The sequence below is a fragment of the Dermacentor silvarum genome, chromosome 1 (genome assembly GCF_013339745.2).
Source record: "Dermacentor silvarum isolate Dsil-2018 chromosome 1, BIME_Dsil_1.4, whole genome shotgun sequence".
Taxonomy (NCBI): Eukaryota; Metazoa; Arthropoda; class Arachnida; order Ixodida; family Ixodidae; genus Dermacentor; species Dermacentor silvarum.
Genome location: NC_051154.1, coordinates 432,250,885 through 432,275,199, shown reverse-complemented (window position 1 = coordinate 432,275,199; position 24,315 = coordinate 432,250,885). Strand labels below are relative to the sequence as shown.

Sequence of the window (24,315 nt, the reverse complement as noted above, 5' to 3'; positions counted from 1 at the left end):
GTAAGACCCCCCTAGCTGTAACTTCAGTTTGGCATATAAGCTGCCCAATGCGTGAAAAAGTAACGTATGTATTTGGCTACGGCATTTCTACCCTAGTGCTCATGCAACCTCTGAAGGACGCACAAGACGTTTCACGTACCCCCTGCAGCTGCGTCCCTGATAAAGCCTAACCGATGTTATTTTCTTACGCCGTCTGGTGTGTTGGAATTGAGGGAGACGACGAAAAACTGCCTGACACTTATGCCGGTTGTCTGCCACCACTGGTGTACATCGTGGGAAATGGTCGCCTCCGTCTTTGGAGTGTCCTTGCAGTATATAATTGTAGACTGATGGTGCAGTAGGTGTGAGATCATATTATAATTTTATAGCAAACACAGAGGAGGAAGACTACATAACGCAGACGAAATACCTCTAAATCATGTACTACACAAACCATGTAGCGGTACGCATTTTTACATAAGAGCTTGGCTCCGGTCACTTCGGCCGTCAACAGTGGGTGAGATAGCTGCAGAAATATAAGCTGCAGATAAAGCAGAGAAAGCTGCAGAAATTTTGACAAAATAATTTCCAGCGCTGCTCTTTGACAGCAAGGAACGAGCAGAAACGGAATACGTGTTCAACGTAAACTATTGATGAGTTAGCTAACACAGCTACTAATCCACCACGCAATGTTGTAAACAGTGGGTTGTAAAGAGTGTACATTTTAATTGAATCTCGAGGTTACACTGCTCTAGACAGATTGATTGGTGACTCGGGAGGAAACCAGAAGTAAATCACGCATGTGCGCAGACCTGCCTTGATAGCCAGTTCCCATCTCTGCATATGTTTCTTTACACGTGCATGAAAGCTGCCCATTCACGCAAAGACTGGAGCGTCATTGGCAGCTTATGCGGCTAAAAGCTCGCTCACTTGATTGCGCTAAAGGCGTAGCTATACTGGAGCCATATATGGGAATGCAGGCTGTCAAACCGAAAAAAATACTGGTTGGCCGGTTGGGTTCGGGTTCAACACGCTCCGATTTCGTTCCGGTTACGAGAAATTAAACTTTGTAATGGCTCGCGAACCGGTTTGTAGCACTGAACCCGTTCGCGAACCGTTTCGGCACAGTAAACTTTATCTTGCCCTATGAGGGCGACGCACTGCACCACCGCTGCACTGTGCTATTGACTTGTCTGCATGGTGCCTGTGCATATTTTGTCGGGAGGTGGAACGAATGGGCTCCCTGACACATGGCCACAGTATAAATCTAGAGGGGTGTTCCAATAGTGAAGTTTTTTTTATCGTATCGAATAAGAATATTCGAGAAAAGCGACCGTCGATTATCCAATACCCACAATTTCTAAAACAGTGAAATAAAATGTTTCGTGGAGTATATTCAGCACCAGAGGCTAGTTTAAATGTTTTGACACATGTACACCAGATGTGATGCAATACGATGACACCTGGTGCAAGATGACAATAAAAGTAATGAAAAAATCACAGCCCTTCCACTACTGTGAATATGGAAGCCGGCGAAGCTGTGACTATGGTGGGTCTGCTATAGTGAATATTGCTATAGTGAATTTATATATTGTCATTGTTGAATATATTGAGCGAATAAAGAGACATGCACTCAAAGACTCCGGAGTTCATCATTTATTTTGAAACCATGGTAACCATCGTCCATAGCTTCTCTTCTTCCGTGAGGGAGTCGCAGCTACTCGACGTAATGGAACTCGGAGCACCGGCAGCGGCTTCACGTTGTTGTGGCGCCCATTCGCGCTCCTTCAATTCCCGCTCTTCTTCCTCTGAGCGAACGACACGCGTCCGTCCCATAGCGAGTCCATAGGGCAACTGCTGATAACAGCGCTAGCGCGATCTCTACGTCACGAGGGGCACAACGATTGGTGGGAAGTGCCGCCGCCGAGTATCGCGGCACTTGTGGAAGAGGCATCGGTGGTGGCGAGGGGTATGGGCCATGCATCATCCGTTTTGACACCTGTGCTGAGGCACTTCATACATAAATAGATTTATGTATCCGCCGCCGAAAATTGTTGTTTAACTTTCTTTGTTTAAGTATTTATTTCGCTGCAAAAAACTCTGCTAACATGCCATTGCACCTGGACCCTTCAAAAATATCCTCGTAGAACGCACTTTATCATACAAATACTACATGGGAACGGCCAAAATTCCCTGTATGACGCGTAGCTTTGTGACCATGCTGAAGCAGTAGTTGCCTTCACAGTATTCAGTGCACAGACGAAATGCATGCTTTTGTTTTTTATTCTTCACGGAACAATATTTACTGATTTATTTATTTATTTATTTATTTATTTATTTATTTATTTATTTATTTATTTATTTATTTATTTATTTATTTATTTATTTATTTAACATACCATCAGTTCTATTCAAGACCAAGATAGTAGTGGGTTATTACAAGCATACAGAAAATGATCGTAGAAAGCTGTCGTATCCATAGAAACCCAACAATACACGAATTACATGTCAGGTAGAGGCATAGAGGTCATAACATAACAGCAGTCTCTAAAATGCACGTATATGCAGTCATGTCCATAGTAAACACAATATGTGAACTACATAAGTTAGGTGCTACCGCAGCAATTCAATCAGCATACTGGAGAACTCCTCACGGCTCCTTGCACATAAAATATGATTGGGTAGCGTATTCAAATCACGCGCTGTTTGAACGAAAAAAAGAATATTTATTGCATATTAACGAAACGAAAAAAGAATTGCGTGTTATTCGGAGAGTCGATTCTTTGCCATACTGTGCCTTGTCAAGGAGAACTAGCCTATTAATGATGGAGTAGAAAAGGTTTAATCATTTCTGCTTCCGCCTCACTTGAAGCGGCAGATTTGCTTCGTTATAAAGCGGCATGACTGGGTCTTGTTTGCGAAAACGAGAAAATACGAATCGGAGCGCACGTCTTTGCACTTGTTCCAGCTCTGATAGCAAATATTGAACGTGTGGATACCACAATTCACAGGCATACTATAACTTTGGACGCACCATCATCGAGTAAGCAATAAGCTTCCTCTCGGTAGCAGCAAACTTAAGTGTATCGTATCTTGCGCAGTGTGCGCCTCGTGTTAAACCCGCCCCTTCACGATATGGTTGTGCGGTGAGGGTAGGCACCCTTTCTCGTTTTGCTCGGCATATAAAGGCCGCCCCAATAAAGATGCGAACATCGCACCCCTGTGTGATGTCACGTTCCATCCTCCAGACGATACATTAAGTTTGCGTCTGATAAAGCCTAATGTTTTATTGGCGTTACCAATTGCATTTACGAAATGTGACTTCCAGCTCAACGTTGACGGAATAATGACGCCCAGATACATGTATTCGGTTACTCGGTTAAGTATGTTGTGTCGTAATGGGTATTTACATAATAACGGCTGATGTTCATGGGATATAGTCATACACACAGATTTATTCGGGTTTATCGACATTTGCCATGTATCGCACCCATTGTTAATCTGAGACAAATTTTCATTAACCTTTATTTTGATCTATCACAGATCTAACGTCAGTGAAAATTAGTCTTCGGTAAATATTTTGAATTTGACTGACGGGTCAGTGACGAGGTCATTTAAGTATATCAAGAACCAACACACAGCCTTGTGGTACCCCTGACGTTACACAGCTAATGTTTCACTTATTGGATGTTTACGAAGTGCCGACGAGTAGTAATGAAGGATTCAATCCACGTAAGAATGGAAGCATTCCGCAAGTAGTAATGAAGGATTCAATCCACGTAAGAATGGAAGCATTCCGCAAGACTGATTTCAGTAAAATTGGTAATTTTCTATAATTAACCAAGTCAAAAGCTTTCTTGAAATCTAAGATTATATCACAATAATCATGCACTGTTTCTACCAGTTGCGTGACGCTAGACAAGCTTTGGTGAAAGCGATGCTGGTTTGCGCTAACGATACGGGTGGCACATAAAAACTGAGGGATGTGCCTAGAAACAGTATGTTCTAAAAGCTTGCAACATGTAGATGTTAGTGCGATGGGTCGGTAATTGCCGGCTTCTTTGCCATCGCCGCTCATGAATATTGGTATTGTTTTACTGTCTATAGTCTTCACGCACCGTCATGGATGGAAGTGATTTTTCAAAGATCAAATGCAGATACCTTGCCGACCATTCGGCGTAGCTTTTCAAAAATGAGTTGGGTATGTTATCCGGTCCCGCCAATTTGGTTGTGTCCAGTTCAAGGAACCAGGCCGTAATCCCTTCAATGCTTTCTGCCTCTGGAACCTCCGGCCGGAATTCATGCGCTACTGGTTGATTATCATCGGTAATGAAAACGGATGTAAAATATTCATTGAAAGTATTAGCAATTATTTAATAATCGCTCGTAACACCGTGCTCAGTATTTGTCTGGGTGATCGATGTACCGGTTGGTGCTAAGTGTCTCCAAAACCTTTGTGGAGATTCATGCAGAAACGTTTAAAGAGTTTTAATGTAATATATGAGTTCAGCTGGCCACTTAATGCTGATATGTCATTCCGGATCTCGAGAGTGTGGGTGCGGCAGTACCTAGCCTTATGTGTGCCAACTTTGCTCTTTAACTGGATGATATCCCTAGTTATCGAAGAATTACACTTTCGTTTTTGTCTCCTTTTCAGTGGCTAAAACTGGCAAAAGCTTTGGTATACATTTATGAACTACAGTCTTAGAAAGCAAGCAGAACTCATTAACACCTACATTCTGATCATTACATTGCTCTTCAAATTCGCCAAAACAGAAATCAAGCTCATCTTGTATAGCGGTATCATCCACCATATCGAAATTTCGGTACAAAGAAAGGGACTGGTTGGCTTTCCGGAACGGGATCATGGTCATGCTGACTAATCAGTGTTGTACACGTTCTTTTAAAACAGGAACGAAAACTCGTTCCTCGTTCCTTCGCAATATCGAAACGAGTTCCCGTTACAAGTTCCTTTAATGCGAAAGGAAGGCGTCCCAGTAACACTTCGAATATTGGAACGTGCCGTTACATTAACGCTACGTTTGATGTTTCAAATAAAATATATTGTCAGATAATCCTGATGCGAAATAAAATTAGCTAATTAAAACTGACATCGAACTACGTATATTATGCGAATTTGAACATCACCGGCAGCAGATTATCTGGAGATAAAAAGAATCCAAAGAAATGCTCCTGAACGATTTTTTTCAGGGACCACCGGACATACTCTAGACATGTCTAACTGCAACTTTGGTGCTCGTCTACAACAAGTGCAACACATGTTTGGAACACTTTCGCATTTTCCACTTCGGTCTTCAAATGCACAGTCAGCATACTGCGCTTCAGAGGTGCAAACAGAAACTTACTCACATGCACCAATATAATTAAATTTCTTGCACAAGAAACCGCACCGAAAGGAACAATGCATTGGCGTTTAACGAATGCTGATACCATATTGCAATACGAGTAGAAAAGAAATGTCCAGAATACTTATTTGCAACTTAGTAAAGTCTATTGTTTGAACTCGGCAAGAGTTGCATTTAGATGTTGGTGTCCGACAGATGAAACCATTTTTTCGTCAGCACTTCGTTGGCAATGTTGAATAGCCGTTCCACCGAAGCACTTGACGGTATTGCCATGTTGTACTTGAGGAAAAGTTGGTTCCGTCCCTCGAAGTTCTTCATCTGCGACAGCGGCCGGCTAGTCGACTGGTGCGAGCAAGTACTGCAACAGGTTATCCTGTGCCTCGGCTAGAAGAGTTTGGTGCCTGTGAGGACGTGAGGAATGGAAATTTTCCATCCGCCGCGAAGTGCCTCGAGTTTCGCTGTGATCCTGACGTCATGGTTGCTCTGCGGCAGGCCGGAATGCCGGCATGGAGGAAAGTCACTACAGGAGGGAGTGTCACATGACAATCTTGAAGCCTAATCATAAAAAATATAACGGAGAACTCGCGAAAGCAATGCCCCATAGTTACGTGACAGGCAAGCAGTAGTTCTTTGCGCCTCACGCGGTGCCCATCCACTCTGCATTATGTGTTGCGTACGTGCGTGCGTGCGTCTGCTGAATGCCGTGGAGCGCTTACAGAAGGAACGCCGTTCCCTCTGCCGTTCCTTCGTAAACCTAACGAGTTACCGTTACAGTTCCACCGACCCTTAACGGAATGGTGGCGTTCCACCGTTCCTCCCAAAAGGAACTAGTTCCACAGGACTAATGAATGGTCAGAGATACCAGGTAGCACTATTACCTCATGTGGTCTCGAAGCAGGCCTTTCGTTTAAGAAGACCAGGTCCAGTACAGACATGCTAGTACCTTGGATTCGTGTGCAAGAACGCACAATCTGGCTAAATTCATGAACGACGCAGAAGTCAATGAATCCATGAGCGGTGTCGCGCTCATGCACTCCAGGCATCATTTCGTCCCAGTTGACATCAAAAAGATTGCAATACCCCGCTATGATTACATCTTTGCTTTGTGCCCACATGCCCCCAAGAAAGTTATTTAATGTGTCAATAAAAGTGACGTTCACTCCAGGGGGGTGGTACACCGCACCTTCAATCATTTCTTGCGTTCCAAGAGAAAGCTTGCATCATGCTGTTTCCAAGTCCGGTGGATGTTATATACCGGAATATTCAATCCTCTCATAAATAAAAATCGCGACATTACCGCCTCGGAATCCACGGTGATTTCTAATAACACTGTAACCAGGGGGACAAATTTCCGAATCAAAGATATCAGGGTGACGCCAGGTTTCAGTCCCTACCATGACGTCCGGCTCGTACTCTACACAAGGGTGTTCCAAGTAAGCCACATTGTTCGTAATGGTGCTCGTATTCAGATTTAGTAAGCAGAACTTATCCTTGTGCGCACGTGTCAGTCCTGTGTATCGGCATGCCTTTCCCTTTTTTTTTCTTTGAAGCAAGTTCGCGCACTTGATAGCGTTCATTGGAGTCATCATCCCAGGCGTATATGACACTGTCCATCTTTAACTTGTCAAAGATCAGTGTTACCCATCTTTAACTGCTTGGCTATCTGAGGCACTATTCCATAGTTTTTTACGCTTTTCGAGAAATCTTCACTGATGGAAAAATGTGTGCTATTCAACTTCTTAGCATTATGCAGTACCTGCTTTTCACTGAAATTACTGAAGCGTAAAATGACGACCCTGACTTAGTCACTGTTAGGCTTTCCAAGTCTATGGATGCGTTCCACGCTTGTGGCTGATACGCCCACTTTGAGCTCGAACACGCCGCTGACAACATTAGACTTCAACGTTTCTTCTGTTTCATATAGTGTTTCGTCGACACCCTGAATGACTAGGTTATTTCGGCTACTGCGATTTTCAAGATTAGTTTTTCGTTGCATGCTGTCGACCCTGGTCTGTAGTATTGATGGCGCTCTTTCAGTCTTCTAGTTTTTATGACAATTCTGGATTTTGTGAGACTCATGACTGCACACTAGCTAAGTGTCTTTTATGGCTGATATGTCCGCCTTAATATTGTTCCCTAAAAGTTTCAGTTGACAATTCGTTGTCGTTACGACCAGGGTTAATCTCTATGTCGCCACAACACTGAAGAAGTGCAATAATTTCGAAACACTCAACAGCAGTTTTCTGACAGGTATGTCGGCTTGGCAGCACTATCAAACCAGGACAATCATGTCCGACACAACCGAGAAAACGTTTTCCACCAACCTAGACAAAAATGAAAAGTGTTTTGGCCATTGCAGTCTTTCCAGTGCCGCCAAGCCCACTGCCGGCGCAAGGGTCAGTCACTCGCGCAGAAACCGCCCCCCCCCCCCTCTAATGTCAATGACCTGGGTGATTCCATCACCGCAATCCAACGGTCGATTCGAGGCCATGGAGCGGGAAATGTTGGTCGCTCACTCCTTGATTCAGCGCGGCCATTGAAGAGAATTCCTTGAATGCCACAAGATCCATCCTCCGAAGTTACTGGTTTGAACAGCAATAGCAGCACCTGGACAAAAAGGAAAAGCGTTTTGGCAGTTCCGGCCTTTCCAGTGCCGGCAAGCTCACAGACGAAACTAGTGAAGCTGGTTTGAATGGGCCTTTGGTTTCTGTACTTTTACTAAGTACCTCTGATTACCAAGTACGTCCGACGTCACAAATAGTGTGCTCTCCTATAACTTTCGAACTCTTTAGTGTAGGAGTTACGGGCAAAGTTGCCTTTTATGGAGCACAATCCAGCGTTTTTTTCAACTCCCGATTGCGAGGTGTCCTTGCGCAGAAAACACTCGAGATGAGCAAGAGTACGTACGTTCAATCGACCCGCCACGTGCGCCTCGTTGATCGTGACATATTCGCAACCACTGTTGCCGGGCCGTCTCTATAATAGGTACTTTCTTTACAAGAGACTTCTGTGGATTCGCAACATACGAATTACACCGATCACTCCGGGCTTTGGAAATCAAGTGCTATCTATACTTGGATTATTATAGCTTACGGCGCCTGATCTTGGTAAGTTATTGTGACATACTGAAAAAGCAGGTGTGGCATTCCGATATCAAAAGCTTTAGAAGTAGTACGTGTGCAGTTACTACTCGCTGTGGGCCCACTGTCACGTAACGCGATCACGATTTTGTAGTTTTTCGTATATATTGTATTTTAGCTCTGCTTACTGCTATCGATATAGTCTCGGTCACCTGCCACATTTGCGTAGATGAGCTAATTCGCGCCGCTGTACCAGGTGAAAGGGCGGTGTCGATTTATACACTGCGCTACGACACATATTGCGCGCGCCTTCCAGACCTTGGCAAGTTTAGTGGGCGCATACTTACACTAACTCACTCATGAATATCTCCTTTTGGTCAATGCATACATACTCGCGTGCACTGAAACACACCGCCACTACCGAAATGTAAGTGAGCGCACTCATGAATGTGCCTCCCGATGCATACAGCAAAGCTTGCACACACACACATATGCAATGCCATTCGTTGGCCCTCACTCACAATGACGCTTCCAAATGCACATCTGTGTCGCGATAGAGTTGAGGAAAGTACATCGAAGTGAAAGTAAATGGCTTGATCGTTAATGCTCGCTCGGACTCGGCTTGTCGACGCAGACAAACGGAAGCATATGGAAGTCGACAGCACGCAAGCATCCCGATAGCGTCGAAAGCTAGAAATTGTACATCGGGAACAGCCAACGCCGGTTTCACCAATGCACCCATAGCGCGGGTGGTGTAAATATGGTGGACGGCACCGAAACGGAGATCGCTCTCTGACATCGTTCGACGTCATCGCCTCGCCGCCGGCTCCTGGTCACGCCTATTCTCCAAACTCTCAGAACGTATTGCTCTGAGCTAGACTCGCCTGTGTCAAGGGGGCGTGTCTAGCACGCGGAAACTGCAGAAACGGCTATGCTATCAGCGCCGTCGTGCTGGCGAGTGCTCAGCCCCAGAAGCTGCGAACGACACTACTGGTAAAGAAACTGATAGGGACGTGTTACCGGGCTATGATTGCCGGCCCCCACCCATGCGTGATTCACATTCATTCTTCCGAGGATGGTAGCGGCCATCGATGAAAACACAGCGCGAAATCAACACGGACAAGGGAGGAACACAGGACGAGCGCTCTCCCGTGTCCGTGATTATTTCGCGCTGTTTATTCATCCATGGATTCGGACCAACTAGCTCGCATTCATACCCTTTTAAGTTACCTTGCTAGAGGACATTGGGATGAGATTCGGCCACAGCTCCCTTGTTGTTACTATTGCGATAGCTATTGTATGGACAGTCCATGCTAATTTTCGCCGTCACCGTCGCAGTGTTGTTTCGCATAAAAACCTAGTGCGGTAACATTGCGCTCGGCGCGCCGTATGCTGCGTCGGGTACGAGGGGAAGCGTGCGAAGGTAAGCCGCATCGAGTTAATATAACCAACTCTAGAGCAATACCTCTCCATAGCGCCCATAAATTGAAATCGGTAACCGCATGGGGGCCGCCATGTTGCTACTCTGTGCTTGCGTGCAGGCGCAGACAACGAAATGCAAGAACCCAATCAACGGAATCCCTAGCCTCGCTGAGTAGGAGGACGCCATGTAGTTCAAGCGCCTGCAAACACATCCCCTCAAGCACCGTTATTAATATACATCAAAATTTTACTTTGCACATTGTCCATAAGTACGTCAGATGTACAAATGTTTGTTTTTAATCATACTTTGCAAAAAAAGTTTCGTGTTACAAAACTCAGAGGCAGCAACATGTGGTGCCTTAGCGGTTGCCACTGTCTACGCCCAGCTTTTCCTGTAGAATTAATGTACGAAGTTTATGGCGAGCTAGGAAGGATCGTGGATTGATGCACACCGTATTCCCGCGCCGCCAAGGTTGAATATCACAAGACCCAGGTCGCGCTGGGGCGAGAGAACGCGCGTTGCCCTCTAGTCCGGCCGTAGCTGCGCAGGGATGTCCGCGCGACTGACGTCATACACAGCGGCGCGCCGCATCTTCGAGATAATCTGCAGCGGTTGCAGAGGACAAGGGCGCGCCGAGATGGCTGGTGGTTTCATACGCACTGTCTTCCAGGCAGCTAGTGCTGGCGGTCGTGTAATCTCGAAGAGGCGCAATGGAGCGAGAGACTGCATGAAACGCTCGCTCCTTGCTTTCGGCGCTCTTCATCACGCCAGCGTTGTGACAGCGAGTGCTCGTCGTCATTGCGTGAATCGTGTTCACATATTCTGGCACTCGCGGGACACAATGCTTGGTAATTTATTTGTAAGCGAATGTTTGGCGCAATCTATACGGCCTATAACACTACGAACCTTAATTTGTATAGTTGTCTAACAATTTGCTACAGTTATGAATGCTTCACCTTTGTAGCCAAACTGCGATGTTTTACTTCGCTCCCCGTCTGTACGTTCATGTTTGTTTTCGATACTACCTTAAATCGATTTCACGTTTAGTAGAAACATTGAAACAATGCAGGTGTGGTGGGTCACCGACGTTCCTGAAGCAGCGCTTCGGCACTGGTTATCACATGCGGATCATGAAGGCACGGCGTTGTAATCTCCTCGGCATCCTGCAACTACTTGCCAAGTACTCGCCCAGCGCACGGCTGGAAAGCGACTCTGACAACGAGGCAATATTTAACCTCGGCCATTTGGAATCCTCCAAGAGCATCGTCACCATGTTCAAGGTGCCAACCAGTCCGAGACACACAGTTATTGCTACTCAGAGGAAAGTAATATATTGTGCTACCAGTTTGCATTTAAAAAAACACGAAGTACCGACTGTAGCGCACGAAAGTAATGGGCGCGGGTATTCCCATTCCAGGAAGGGAATGTTCAGACTTCGGCGAGAGAACAGCAGGTGTGGCGCAGAGTGGCACGTGATCAAAAATACTTTCCGTTGTAGTGGTCATTGGAACTCTGTCATTCCTTTTGGTCTCGCCACGCAAGACTTGGGCCGCGATTTTGTAGCGATGACTTTAAAGTAGTAATGCCTTTTCGCGCTTTGTCAGTGGTCAGAGCGACGGTCCGCTCGCGTTATCAACGGGATCAGCCGGCCGTGAGCGGTGGATGATAAGACTATTCTAAAATAAGTCATAAGGCATCGCTACAAAATCGCGGCCTTTGGAACGAACACCACCTGACGCGATCATCGCCTCCATTATTTTTTTCCCGCCTATAGCGATCATGACACATAATAATGACGCATAATTGACGCATAATGTGATTTCATTACGCGTAACTTTAACAAAGCACCACCTAAGGTAAAAAATTGCTTTATTACACTAGCATTAGGCCTATTCTGGGCCGGAGTTTGTAGCGATGCCTTATGACTTATTCTGTACTAGTCTTATCATCCACCGCTCATGACCGGCTGATCCCGTTGATAACGCAAACGGACCGTTGCTCTGACCATTGACAAAGCGCGATAAGCGCGAAAAGGCATTAGCACCGGAAAGGCATCGCTACAAAATAGCGGCCCTGTGCGGCGTGGGACCCTCAATTCGCAAATCTATGTGCTATGCGAAATAGAACTGCCAGGTTTCTTTCAAATGATTATGTCTGTCAAAGTGTTATATCAGTAAAACTACATTATGCTGGACCCTTCCGAAAAAAATGGCGTTTGAGGGAAAAAATGATCATGTTGTATGAGATATAATGTCAACAGATCGTGATTCAGAGAGACCAATACTTTATGCCTCCTTATTTTGCGTCTCGCCGCCACGACCATGCTTGGTAAATAAGAGAGACACAGTGCTGCACCAATGTGTTAAAATACTCGTTCTTCCCACAAGCCATCTCTACATCAAACAATTTGGCTAAATCTGTTGCTGATAGTGATTCTCTGGGCATGCTACGTGCTTTTATTTCCCAGTGCGATTTAGCTGCTGTCTAATTTTTTTCTTATTTGCGTTGCTGTTTTTTTATTGTGGCTTGTTATTGTTTTTGTGACCAAATGTAATAGGCACAGTGTTGTGCCCTTGCAATAATGCCTTTATGGCGCTGCAGGAATTATGAATAAATAACTAAAAATATTACTTGCTCGAGATCTGTACTGCGCCCTTGACGATAAAGCTGCACAAACTGCTCTTCAGTATGTTCGCCATTGCGTAAGTACCGCCCCCTTGCGCTAAGGCTTTCCGAAGATGACAGCAACGCGAGAACATACAGCCTGGAGAATGGTGGAAGCAAAATGGATGAGATGCAATAAAGACATAAAGGCAAGAGTGTTCGAGATGTGAAAACCTTGAATTGCGCATGATGTGCTAATATTTCGACATGTTTGCAGTAGCTATTCGGTGGAGCTTGCGCATACATTCGTAGCTTGTGCTCGGCAAAGCTCGAGGTGGTAACACTCGGAGGAGCAATGAAGCGCGAGTCGTCGCCGTTTGGAATGTAGTCTCGTTTTCGTCGTGTTCCTTGCGGCTGGTGTCGGCGACTCTGTGGTTATAAATGGCGATAAAAAAAGGCCCTGTACGTCAACCTCCCATTGGATTACGGTATCCTGGCTTCTGTTTGACTGGAAGGTCAGAATGAAAGTACTTTCATGCAGGGCACTGAGATGTATTCTGAAACCAATATAAGGGCCTGAAAGCGACTTATACGCCCAGTATGACGTATGAGTAATGCAGTATTGTCGTGACTCGCTCCCAAGTTGGAGCGGCGGTGTCTATACCAGAGATCATGTGCCGGCCGGGTGGGTTTTTCCGTTCGCAAATTCCTGACATTTGTATAACATCGCAAGAAAAGTGAAACGATCTCCTAGTAATCATCTCTTTGTGAAATTTCCTCGTGATTGTAAAGAAATAATGTCGGAAATGTATCACGAATCTTTACCTTTACAAAATATGATTCTCATCGTGGTTTTATTTTGCTTTCCTTTTTTACCATACCACTTCTACGTTTAGTTCCTTTTATTTCTCAAAGACTGTTTAAGCTGTTTTAACGCATCCTAAGATATAACTAACGCTATATGACGAGTGTAACCTCTTGACATAGCGCAGCTTTATAGGTTGACTAGAATGAGAACCGTAGGCGAGCTGAATTCGCAAAGCTTTTCGCTCGCAAGTGATGCTTGTTTTTGGCAGACCGCCTTCGCTGATATCTCGTTTGGATAGAATTTGCTCTTACAAATAGTTTTAGCGGCAAGAACGTTTTCTGCGAATATGGTCTGTGAAGTTTAGTTGCGCTGGTTCAACCTCTGTTGTGATTACGAATTCACTTCTAGCGGTCCTAGCACATTTGTTGTAGAACCGGGCATCCTCAGCTATAGAAATTTTACTCAGACATCGCGGTTGTCGCAGCCATATATAGATGGCAAATATTCTGAAAGTAGCCTATTGGCTAATATTTAAAAGCACGAAACTATGTTCTAAGTCAAAAGGAGGAAGCTTATTCGGTTTTATGCACTTCGTGCAACGCCATGGAAGCTTTACAAATAGTTCCGTTGTAAAAACAAAAAAAAAAAAAATCACTGCACACGTTTCGTTGTCAAGCGGTTTTGCCATCACCGCTTAGTATAGAAGGCTATATGTGACCTCTAAGATGCAGGACCTCACATTCTGCGCTGTGCGAGTGGGTGTATATAGGTAATGCATGCGTCAACTCTTTTTTTGTTATTTCGTAAGCGCGTGCTATCAACAGTCCAGTCATGAGCATGGTGCCTGCCATGAAATCCTTTACACAGAATGTATGCAGTCACAAGCAACGAGCGCACTTTGGTGTTTGCTGGCACGACCATTTAATGCCGGAGAAATTACGCCTGAACAATCTTCGTATCCAACTGAACCTCACGCATGTCTACAAGTATGGCCACGGTGACAGCGCGTACAGCGATAAATGGTCACAGAAGGTCTCAGCCGAAGTGTTAAGGAAGTTATGCGACAAAATTGGCCAGCAAACGAGAACGGTCTTGGCCAATATAAGTAACGAAATGCTGTATATTTAATAGCATACTAATTTGAAGCCGTCATGACGTGTGCCCTGCATGCGAATTTCACTCGTGTAAAATTTGAGCATTTAAATTTGGTTGGGGAAACCATCAAGTGAGAAAAGTGGCTCTAGCTTTAACCGATTTGCAGGCAAAGTATGAAATGAACTACGGGCAGAAACACGTAGACTTGCCGCTGTCACTGACTCTAGGACGCCAACCCCCTTCGGGAGCCGCATCTACATCTGCATTCACCAACTTTATGCGTCAGTATCGAAAGCGTTAACTTATGTCGCACTTAAAGATTATTTCCTGGATCTTGTGGCAATTTTTATCATAACCACAAATAAAACTGAGCGTTCACTCTTAGGTATGTTAAAAATTTGTACGAAAATGATTTTCAGGGTAACTGCTGGCGGAATGCACGCGTGGACAAATGAAGGCTGTCACCCTTGGCTCTTTTTCCCATATTAGCATTGACTAATGCTCGTATCGACAATGAGTATAGCTTGATGTATAACGACAATGATAGCGTTATCGTGCTCCACCGCACTTGAAAAAGATGGTTTCGCGCTCCGCGCCTGAAATGCTTTTCTGTAGTATAACACATAGTCCCATTTGTGGGCGCTGTGAAGGTGGTTTCTAAATTCCCATTATCTTTGTACCTGCTGTCGTCAAATTTCGAACGGCTTGCCTTCATTCTATGAAACTTTGGGGGTGCAATGCAACTTAGCAACAAGTGTCACGTACGAAATGTAATCTACCACTTAATTCGAGTCCATCATCCTGTAGTAAATGTCTTGTTGCCACTATACACCGCGAGAGAAAACAACCCAGGACAGATGGCGCCCATAACCAGACCACCCACCGAGTGAAAAATTGAATAATAAAAGCCGGTATGATTTAAATTAACTGAGTTCTGAGAAGGTTGGTTCATTTAACGCGAGAAATTTAGGATCGTACAGCCCGGGATTTCTCCCCCTTTAGCTCGCGCTCATTCAGAGAGCGTATCGCTGTTGAACCGATAGAGAATGGACACCACGTTCAGAAGAAGATGTGACAGCTAGTAAGCCACCGTAGCATCTCGCTTTAGTGCAGGCGATTTATATCTAGGGTTTACCATACCAAAGTAACAAAGGTGCTAATAAATACGCCATAGCGGTCTCCGTGGTCTAATTAGGAAAGTTGTGCTTTTCAAGCGTCACCCAAGCATCAAGAGAACAGCGTTGTTACATTCAGCAGCCATCGGAAGGCGGCCAACACGGCCTTTAGTCGAACCTGCCACTTGATGTTCGCCAAGCAGTCGCCACACCAACTGAACAACTGCGAATGCTTACTAAAGTAAATGAATGTTACTTGTTGTTGTTTGCTGGTAATGCAAACATAGCTTTTATCGACAGCAGTGGTGTTTCACCAGACGCCGTAAGATAGTAAATTACTTTCATTTACCGCCCAGAGTTTGTGAAATGTCCATGCTTACAGTGACTGCGAATGCTTCGTGCTGTCGTCTAGCCTAGAAACACGCGATGTCGTATGTCTTGCTCGCGGCACAGGATATTGAGCAGCGAAGCGCTGACCTCGGCATTGACTCCGTGGGCTTGAATGTGACGTCGCTAGAGGATGTACTGATACATGTTGGCGAAGACCAGCACCTGCACCGGCGCTCAGACCAGTTGTCGCCAGTGCGTCCTTCGCAGTCTGCGAAGTCCCTCGAGCCGAACCCCGCCCGAGACGACGGAGGCATAGAGGCTCGGTGTAAGTAATCCTCATTAGAATGAGCAACAACAGTGAAAAATAAGCTACAGTGTGGAATGCATGTGGGCCCCTATGCATGCACACCTTGAATATTCTCACACTCTTGGAGAGACCTCTGTGTATTTTTCCAGTGCATAGAGGCGAGTCCCCTATTAGCTATGCGCATTGCTTCGTCATGTCGAAGGTACACATGATCCTGAAAGCTGAACGTTAAGCGCTGCGGACTAATCACACGCTCTCATTTCTTACGTTTGTTGCTGATTGACGCTGAGCAATACATGATATCAGAAGCGTTTCGACCCGGCGAACGTTTTTTCTCTGTTCTGATACAGCATTTATACTTTTTTATTTGGTCTTGCCATCTTTGTTAAATGTGTTATTATTGTTCTCTGCTTTCTGATGTTATGTATCGCAGTTGTCATGGTATTTTGAACTGTACTGCCTCGTCCTCTTTACAAGCCTCTCAGGAGGCCAGAAATGTATTTATAAATAAACAAAACTATGGAGGCGATGACATCACTTTAGGCGGCAATTAACATTATTAAACTGCCAACGGCCTGCTATTGAAATGAAACATTAAAAGAAGACTGGCTCGCCTGCAGTCAGAAGGTTGACTTTGTTCACAGCCACTTCTTTAGAAGAGCAAAATCGGAAGTTATGAAACCAGCAGCCTTACTCAGTGTTGCAGGTGACAAGGGCCTGAACGCCTAGAACGTTTGCTGTGCTAAGGATGAGGGGAAGCAAGATTTTCAAGCTATAATGCAAACATTTCATTATTATGCTTGTGAACAAAAAAAAAAGCGAGAGGTACAAGTGTCATACCTTTCTCCTTCAAATGAAAGGTAAAGCAGACCCTATCATTGCATATGCCAGCATCTCACGAAGTATTTGAAGTTGTGCTGTTTTGGTCTAAACAAGAAGTCGAATATAACAAACCAGGTAGTTTTCAGGACAAACAATAAGAAAGCCACGGAAAAGCTGTTGTGAGAAAAATAGCCCACATTGAAGAGCTGACGAGATTTGCCGAGCAGTGGAAACTTCTGTGTAATGAACGGCGTCCTGTACAAATTCAAAAGTGCAGGTAGCCGACACCCGAAAAGCAGAGTACCATAAAACAGCAAGGTGACGGTGTCAATAAAGCGGCAGAGTATAAGCGCCACAGGTATACTTGCAAAATACGCCAGTCATTCTATGCGTGCAAACGAACAACCGTATGGCAAGTTCTTGCAAAATCTGAAACGTCAATCAAGTTATGAGTAACGAGTAGAATTGAGCTGCGATTGACATCTTGAAAATTGATGTCCACATAATTTGCGCAGGCGCTACGAAAGATAAAGCAGTATCAGACCAACACATGCTACCATATTAAATATAAGGCCTCAAGCTGAACTAACACTAGTTGTGTTCCACCGCGTATTTAAACTAAGGCAATTGCTAAATATCACAGCAGTTCGTGCATGCTTATAATGAGAGCGTTAACGTGGATGTCGGAATTGCTTCGTGGAAATCGAGACCCGATAACAAGGGTGGTGTGTGGGCTAGTTGGCACATCTTGACTAAAAGTGGTTGAGTGCAGGGAAATACGAGGACAACAGAAGGCACGTTGGACGCGCTGCGCTTGTGCGTCCAATGTGCTTTCTTTTGTCTTCGCATTTCCCTGCGCTCAACCACCTTTAGTCAAAAACTGTAACAAGACATCAAGTTAAATGATTCTGCAAGAGTCGTCCAGCCATCTTGGCTGTTAATGCCTGTCAGCAGTTCAGCTGACAGGCATTAACTCCCCTTTGAAAGCATTCCCAAAGGGATATCAAATAGTTTAAGTGTACAAAAAGACATCACGTTACGCTACGGCTAGAGTGCAGCCACGGAGCGGAACGTCCCCTTGTCACTGAAGATTCATCTCTGAAAAAAACTTCACCAAAGGCTGCAGTCGAGACAGTGAATGCACCCACCGATAGAATAAGCCCCATTCTCACCGTACGCAAACGCAACGGTAATCTCTAGGCGAGCATGGATGTGGTGAATAGGAATATTAAACGCGATCACTTTCCAACGTCCGTGCGAGAAAACGCATAAAGATAAATGTTAGGGGCTCATTTCTGTCTATCTTTACAAAATAAAGCCGATTCAGGATTTGACTATATTACACTCGAAGTCACAAGCGCTTTCGTTATGCCATTCGGGCATGTTTCTATGTGTCCCATTTGTGATTTCTTCATTCAGCGAAATGGAGATATTTACTGAAATTTTCAGACTCGCACGTGCACGATCATATGTCGTTTTTATTGCGATAGCAATTATATGGGAACTTCAAGCGGATTTCTGCCATCGGTGTCGGCGTTGCCGTCGTCGCCCCCGCCGCCACCGTGAGGTTCCGTATTAAGTCCAAGGGCGATAAAATCGTCGCCGCGCGCCGTATATGCGAGTGAAAGCGCAAGGAAACAGTGAAAGCACGGCGGAGAGCAAACGCGATTTCCTCCATCGCGCGAAAGGCCGTGGGGGTACGGGAAGGAGGGAGGGGGGGATGACGCTGTGCTGTGGCACCAAATGCGTATCGTGCATCTTGGCGCAAGGGGAACTGGTGACGCAATCTCTCACGCGAAAGGAGGAAAGCGGGTAGGCAGCGCGGCAGGGAGGGGGGAGCGACTTCTACCCTTCTAACAACCGCGTACTTTGCGCCGGTGCGAGCTGTTGGGCGCACCGTATCTTGAAAGCGATCTCCTGACGGCTCTGACTTTTGTATGTGCTGTGCTTTCGCGGCTCAATTTCCGTTGAAACGGTAGACCGCACGAAGCTACGCTCGCTGCGGCTGCCACGCTTGTTCACGCCAGCGTTTTGACAGTAGTTATCGACGGTCATCCAGTGTGATATTAGATCTATTCATGTTTGCTTGTGCACGCTGACACCACGCTTGTTATTTCAGTTAGTAAGCGAATGTGTACAAGATTATGCAGCCGATAAAACTACTATCCCTACTCCGTATAGCTCTCTACTAATTTGCTATCGCAATTGATGCTTCGCCTTTCGGACGAAACTGTGACATTTTTTTTTTATTGCGCGGTGAGAGTAAAAAACGCGACGGGCGCCCTCAGACCGCTTTCCACAGTGAAAAGTTGGAAGACGATTCAACCTACATTTGAGGTCAATGAAAGACTGAGTTTTTTTGAGCGAGCTGGGGGTGACATTGATGGACGTTGAGGTGTCACCCCTCGCGTCAGAGGAGTTGGGGGAGCATCCGACTCAAACAATTTTGGCTGCACTATCTTCGGAATCGGTTTGCTTTTCCGGGTGCACAATTTTCGGGATCGGCCCACGTTTTGACGTATGATGATGTGTTAATTTTAAATAAATTTCTTGGTTAAACATGCCAACACTACGATGTGTTCATGCGGCACGCCGTTGTGAGGGCCGGGAATGTAAAGGAGGTTATAAGGTGGTAAATTTCGGCGTGGAATTCATTCTAACTAGTATTTCTGAATGGATTTCTTTCAACAAAATCGTAAATAGAAAGCGCAGCTAGACAATCGTGAATCATTCAGCAAGCTTCTTAATTGATCTAATGATATAAAGATACCCGAGAAATTGGCTTTATCGGCCCAGCATCGCCTCCACTGCATCTGCGGATAGCGCGCCAGCATGACTCCCTGTCAATCAGCTCCGGCATTAAACACGCCTAAACGCAGCTTCAGTGGCTTTTTCATGAGTGCATCCTTCTCCCCTTCCCTCTGATATATTCTTAACTATACAACGTTTGCGTAAACTGTTTCGGACACCCGTCAGCTTGCTTGGCCTTACTGGCGCATGTGATAGAGCACTGCACCATTACTTAACATGATTTCGCGCTCGCTGGTAAGCTCCTGGATTCTTGCATTCATTGTTAAACCCCGACGTGCTCACAAACCAACGCATGGTGCCCGTGCAGCGGACGCCGTTCGAGTGATGGCAAATGCCAGCATGACGGACGCCGGCTGCTTGGCCCGTGTCTGGGTGCTGCTGGCCAAGCGGGCCACGTGCTCGTGGCGCGAGCGCAAGATGCCGCTCTTCAGCTGGCTGCTGCCCCTCGTGCTCCTCGTCCTTCTCTTCGAGCTGGAGCACATCGCACTCAAAGGGTCTGGTCGTTCGCAGGAGCGCCTCACCGATACACTGTACTATAACTTCGACGACGTCGTCGTCTATGCACAGGTGCCGTCTACAGAGCCCCTTATTTTCCTTACGGCTTTCTGCGGCCGATGGTCATTCGCTGCACGGTTCAATTACGTGCCAAAGTACAGGAATGTCGCATAACGATCGAGCCACTGCCACTATAACGTACTATCAGTTTAGTACGTTATAGTACTATGGCAGATGATGTACGCCCATGACTTACATCATCGTCATCCTCGAACGTCTAGCGCGAGGAAGCGTTCTTATGCATGGTCGCGTGTTCTGCGGAAAACTGGAGATTTCCTCAGGCTTATTGCATATGTCTGTGAGGACAGAGTTGTGGAATGAACGCACATCATACTTGGAAGAAAACGTTCGGGTGCCTTTGAGAATCCATTTGTTGCACTCGGCTTATTCGCATTGAGCCCCATCAGTGAACGAGAATAATCCAGGGAGCCGAGAGTGTCAGTTTTTAACGACAATCATATAATGCCATCAGACAATGTCACCAGGTTTAACGATTTTGGTTGCCTTGAGGTAACATGCAAAAAATGTATTTCCCAGTCACTTGTAGCTAAATTAACTAAGAATCAAACTAACGGGAGTGTAAAGCAAAAAAAAGTAATTTACACAATGCGGTTCTTGGTTTCATTGTTTGTTAGCTACAGATGGCTATTAATCTCATAACGAATAAAGGCTCGCAGGAGCAAATTTTTGTTTCAAATTGAGGGTAGCTGTTTTTACTCTTCCACGTGAATATGAGCAGGTCATAGTACTGACAGCCAAACGCGGGTGCAGCGCCGGTTTAATTGCCAAGTGACGTTGTTCTGACAAAATTTGACGTGCGTGCTTGAAGGATCTTTTTTATGCATGTACTGCATTTTTTATATTCAACTGCTTTTTGTGTTTATAAATTGTCTCATAACATTTTATGGTTCTCGCTTGCCTACCTTTTTCAGGGCTTCTTGCAGACAGACAACTTTAACGAACCCTTCTACGAGAAACACTTGGTTCCCATGCTGCCTAAATTGAGCTTTTTCATCAGAAAATTCCCGACTGACGTCGACGTGAACAAGGGCCTATTAGAATACGCCAGAGAATCTCTGTGGAACTACGTTTTCCATCTGCACTTCGGCATTCAAATGACCGAGAAGACAGGGTGAGCCTCATATTGTTGTTTAGTAACTGCACATAGATGGGCAGGTGGCCTACCTTGACCTGGCTATCCCAACAAACAGTTGAGAAAGTGGAACTGTCAATTTCCCGATTAATACGCAGACACATACCACAAAGGCACAAGTAGCGTAGATCTACAAAAAAGTAAATGTAAACTAGACAAAAAAAAGCATAAGTGACCAAGATGCTTATGCTTTAAGGAAAAGAGCATGTCCGCAGAGGCAATAACACTACTATAAGCGCAACACACAACTATTTCTTTATTGCGATAGAAATTATATGGACACTCCAGGCGCACCTAAAGTCCCTATACAGGGTGTTTCATTTTAGCTGCACCAAATCTTTAAAAGTAGCCTGTGGCAGATAGCACAATTATAATCCTTGATCTAAACTACACGATGAGGCGGCCATTACTTCCACGAGAAATCAAAACGCCTAATTGAGTAATTAGCATAATTACGCTAATTAACTTTTTAATTAATGATTTTATGGCACATCTTTCAATCTACGAATTATAGCCGCTGAGTTCGCAAGGCGTATCCACTTGGAATGAATTCTCAGGACTGAACCAGTTTCGAGATATTAATTTTTAACGTGTCCGACGAAATGTATGGGCGTTCCAGTTAACTTTTTGAGGAAAACGCTGTTTTATGCATTGAAGCACAAAGTTAACTGGAACGCCCATGCATTTCGTCGGACACTTTGAAAATTATTATCTCGAAACTGGTTCAGTCCTGAGAATTCATTCCAAGTGGATACGTATCGCCTTGCGAACTCAGCGGCTATAATTCGTAGATTGAAAGATGTACCGTAAAATCATTAATTAAAAAGTTAACTAGCGTAATTATGCTAATTACTCAATTAGGCGTTTTGATTTCTCGTGGAAGTAATGGCCGCCTCATCGAGTAGTTTAGATCAAGGATTATAATTGTGCTATCTGCCACAGGCAATTTTTAAAAATTTGGTGCAGCTAAAATGAAACACCCTGTATAAGAAAAGTACCGCCATCCATTGACAAATGCCGCTTCGCTCTCTCCTGTGTTATCCTGTATCTCCGATTGGACGATGATAGCGCGCGCTTTTCAATTCTTTATATTTTCTTTTTTGTCCGCCTCAGAGCCATGTTGAAAGTCCTCTGCGCAGCCGCAGTCGCCGGCGGCGGCGGCGGCGCGCGCCCGGCCTGAAAGCTTCAACGTGGACTTTATCGGTGCGCCACCGTCGACTTGGCTTTCGCAAGCAAAAAGTAAAGAAAAAGCAAGCGCTTCAGGAGAGGAGGCGGCGGAGGAAAGAGTAGATGGCGGTACTTTTCTTATATAGGGACTTTAGGCGCACCAAGGCGTCGCCCTCGCCGTGATATTCCGTATAAATTCGAAGTACGATAATACCGCGACCGCGCGCCGTATGCTTTGGGCGAGTGCAAGCGTGCGAGGAGGAGCTGAGAAGGGTGGTGGCTTGATCTCGCGCGCGCAAAGAAGGAAGGCGGGGACGAAGCGCGGCTCCTTTCATTGCGCGCAAGGCAGCAGGGGGGGGGGGGGGGGGGCTTTCTACTCCGGCGACAGCTGCGTATGGCGCGGCTGAGCGCAGCTGCACGCGCTCTTGCTTGAACGCGATCTGCGGTGGTACTGAATCTAGCCGTGCCGAGGGCCGATGGCTTCGTGTGCGCTGTGTTCATTCCGTTTCGTCAACGTTGCAGCGAGAGGGAGCGCGAAGGGCAATAGGTGACCAGTAAAACGAGCAATCGCAGGGAATTGTGGGGCGCGCCGTCTGCTAGCAGCTTCCGGTTCGACGGACGACGCGGCGGCATCGGCGGCAGGCCCGGCGCAAGTGTTTTTCTACGCAGGTTCAACTGTCAGTCGAGCGAAGCTTTCCGTCCGCTTTGTCGACCAGCAATGTCGTAGCATTCATGCAGCTGATTTCTAGGTTTCAGTTCACTCTGGGCGCGACAAAGACGAGCCAAGAAAGGCAAGGATGCGTTTTTATTCATAAACGAACTCTGGTTTTCGTTACGGCAGCCTTTTTTGTTTCTGCCAGGTATGCTCTACGACATTTGCCGTTGCTTGGACGCACCCTCACGGACTGCTCTGCCTGCGGGTCAGTCAGATAGGTGAAAAAGTTATCGCTGTCCGATAATTTATCAAGCGTATAGAAGCATTACATCGAAAATCGGGTGCGGAGGCGATGGCTACAGTGGTGGATGCTGTTCTGTGATCGTAGCTAAAACCCGATATCGTCGGTATAACGGCGCAGCTGGCGCTGAAAATGATAACTTTGCGTGCTGTCAACGGCATTTCTCGGTCGAAACTCTAGGTTCATTTCAAGTGGTACGTAGTTAGACATTCTCGCTTTTTTGTCAACAATGGCCGTATCGCCGTCATATTACGGCTGCGCATTGTCTTTATCTGTGCTGAAGAAGCTGAGGAGCGCTAGTTGGTTACGAGTATTAGGTGTGTATCTCGCTGTATCCCGCTTAAATTCGCGCCGTAGAACCTCGTTTCATAATACCTCCATATGTGCATGCGAGTACTGAAATAGTTCTGGCTGCCTGAGTCAATGTTAGAGAAAGAAATAACTTGGGGAATCATTCCGTGTCGGCCCTTACAAGGCTAATAATCGCCTGATAAGTGACACTGTACGTTCATTTTCTTTTTGTTCACGGATGGTCTCTGCCTTGTTACAGTTTTGAGAGTGGCACCCATTCCTCTGATGCTTGTGCACAGCTGACTCGGCAAGGGTTGCTGCAAGGCAGTAGTTAAATGTGTTCATCTTTAACGCTTGATTTTGAGCAGCCAACGGCTGAACAGCCGACGATGGTTTTGCTAGGCACCTGCAACCGGGTAATCTTCGAGTGGGACAAAGCCGGACTGCAAGCGC

At 45.7% G+C, this 24,315-nt stretch overlaps 1 protein-coding gene across 1 annotated transcript in view; it reads left to right on the top strand.

Moving 5' to 3' along the window:
* LOC119448311 (phospholipid-transporting ATPase ABCA3-like) overlaps nt 1–24,315 on the top strand; it is a 150,405-nt gene that overhangs the window by 55,783 nt on the left and 70,307 nt on the right. The window contains exons 11-14 of the mRNA XM_049664094.1: nt 10,918–11,128; nt 15,924–16,125; nt 20,048–20,307; nt 21,228–21,427. Coding sequence (XP_049520051.1) covers nt 10,918–11,128; nt 15,924–16,125; nt 20,048–20,307; nt 21,228–21,427 — 873 coding nt within the window. The remainder of the gene's footprint in view (nt 1–10,917; nt 11,129–15,923; nt 16,126–20,047; nt 20,308–21,227; nt 21,428–24,315) is intronic.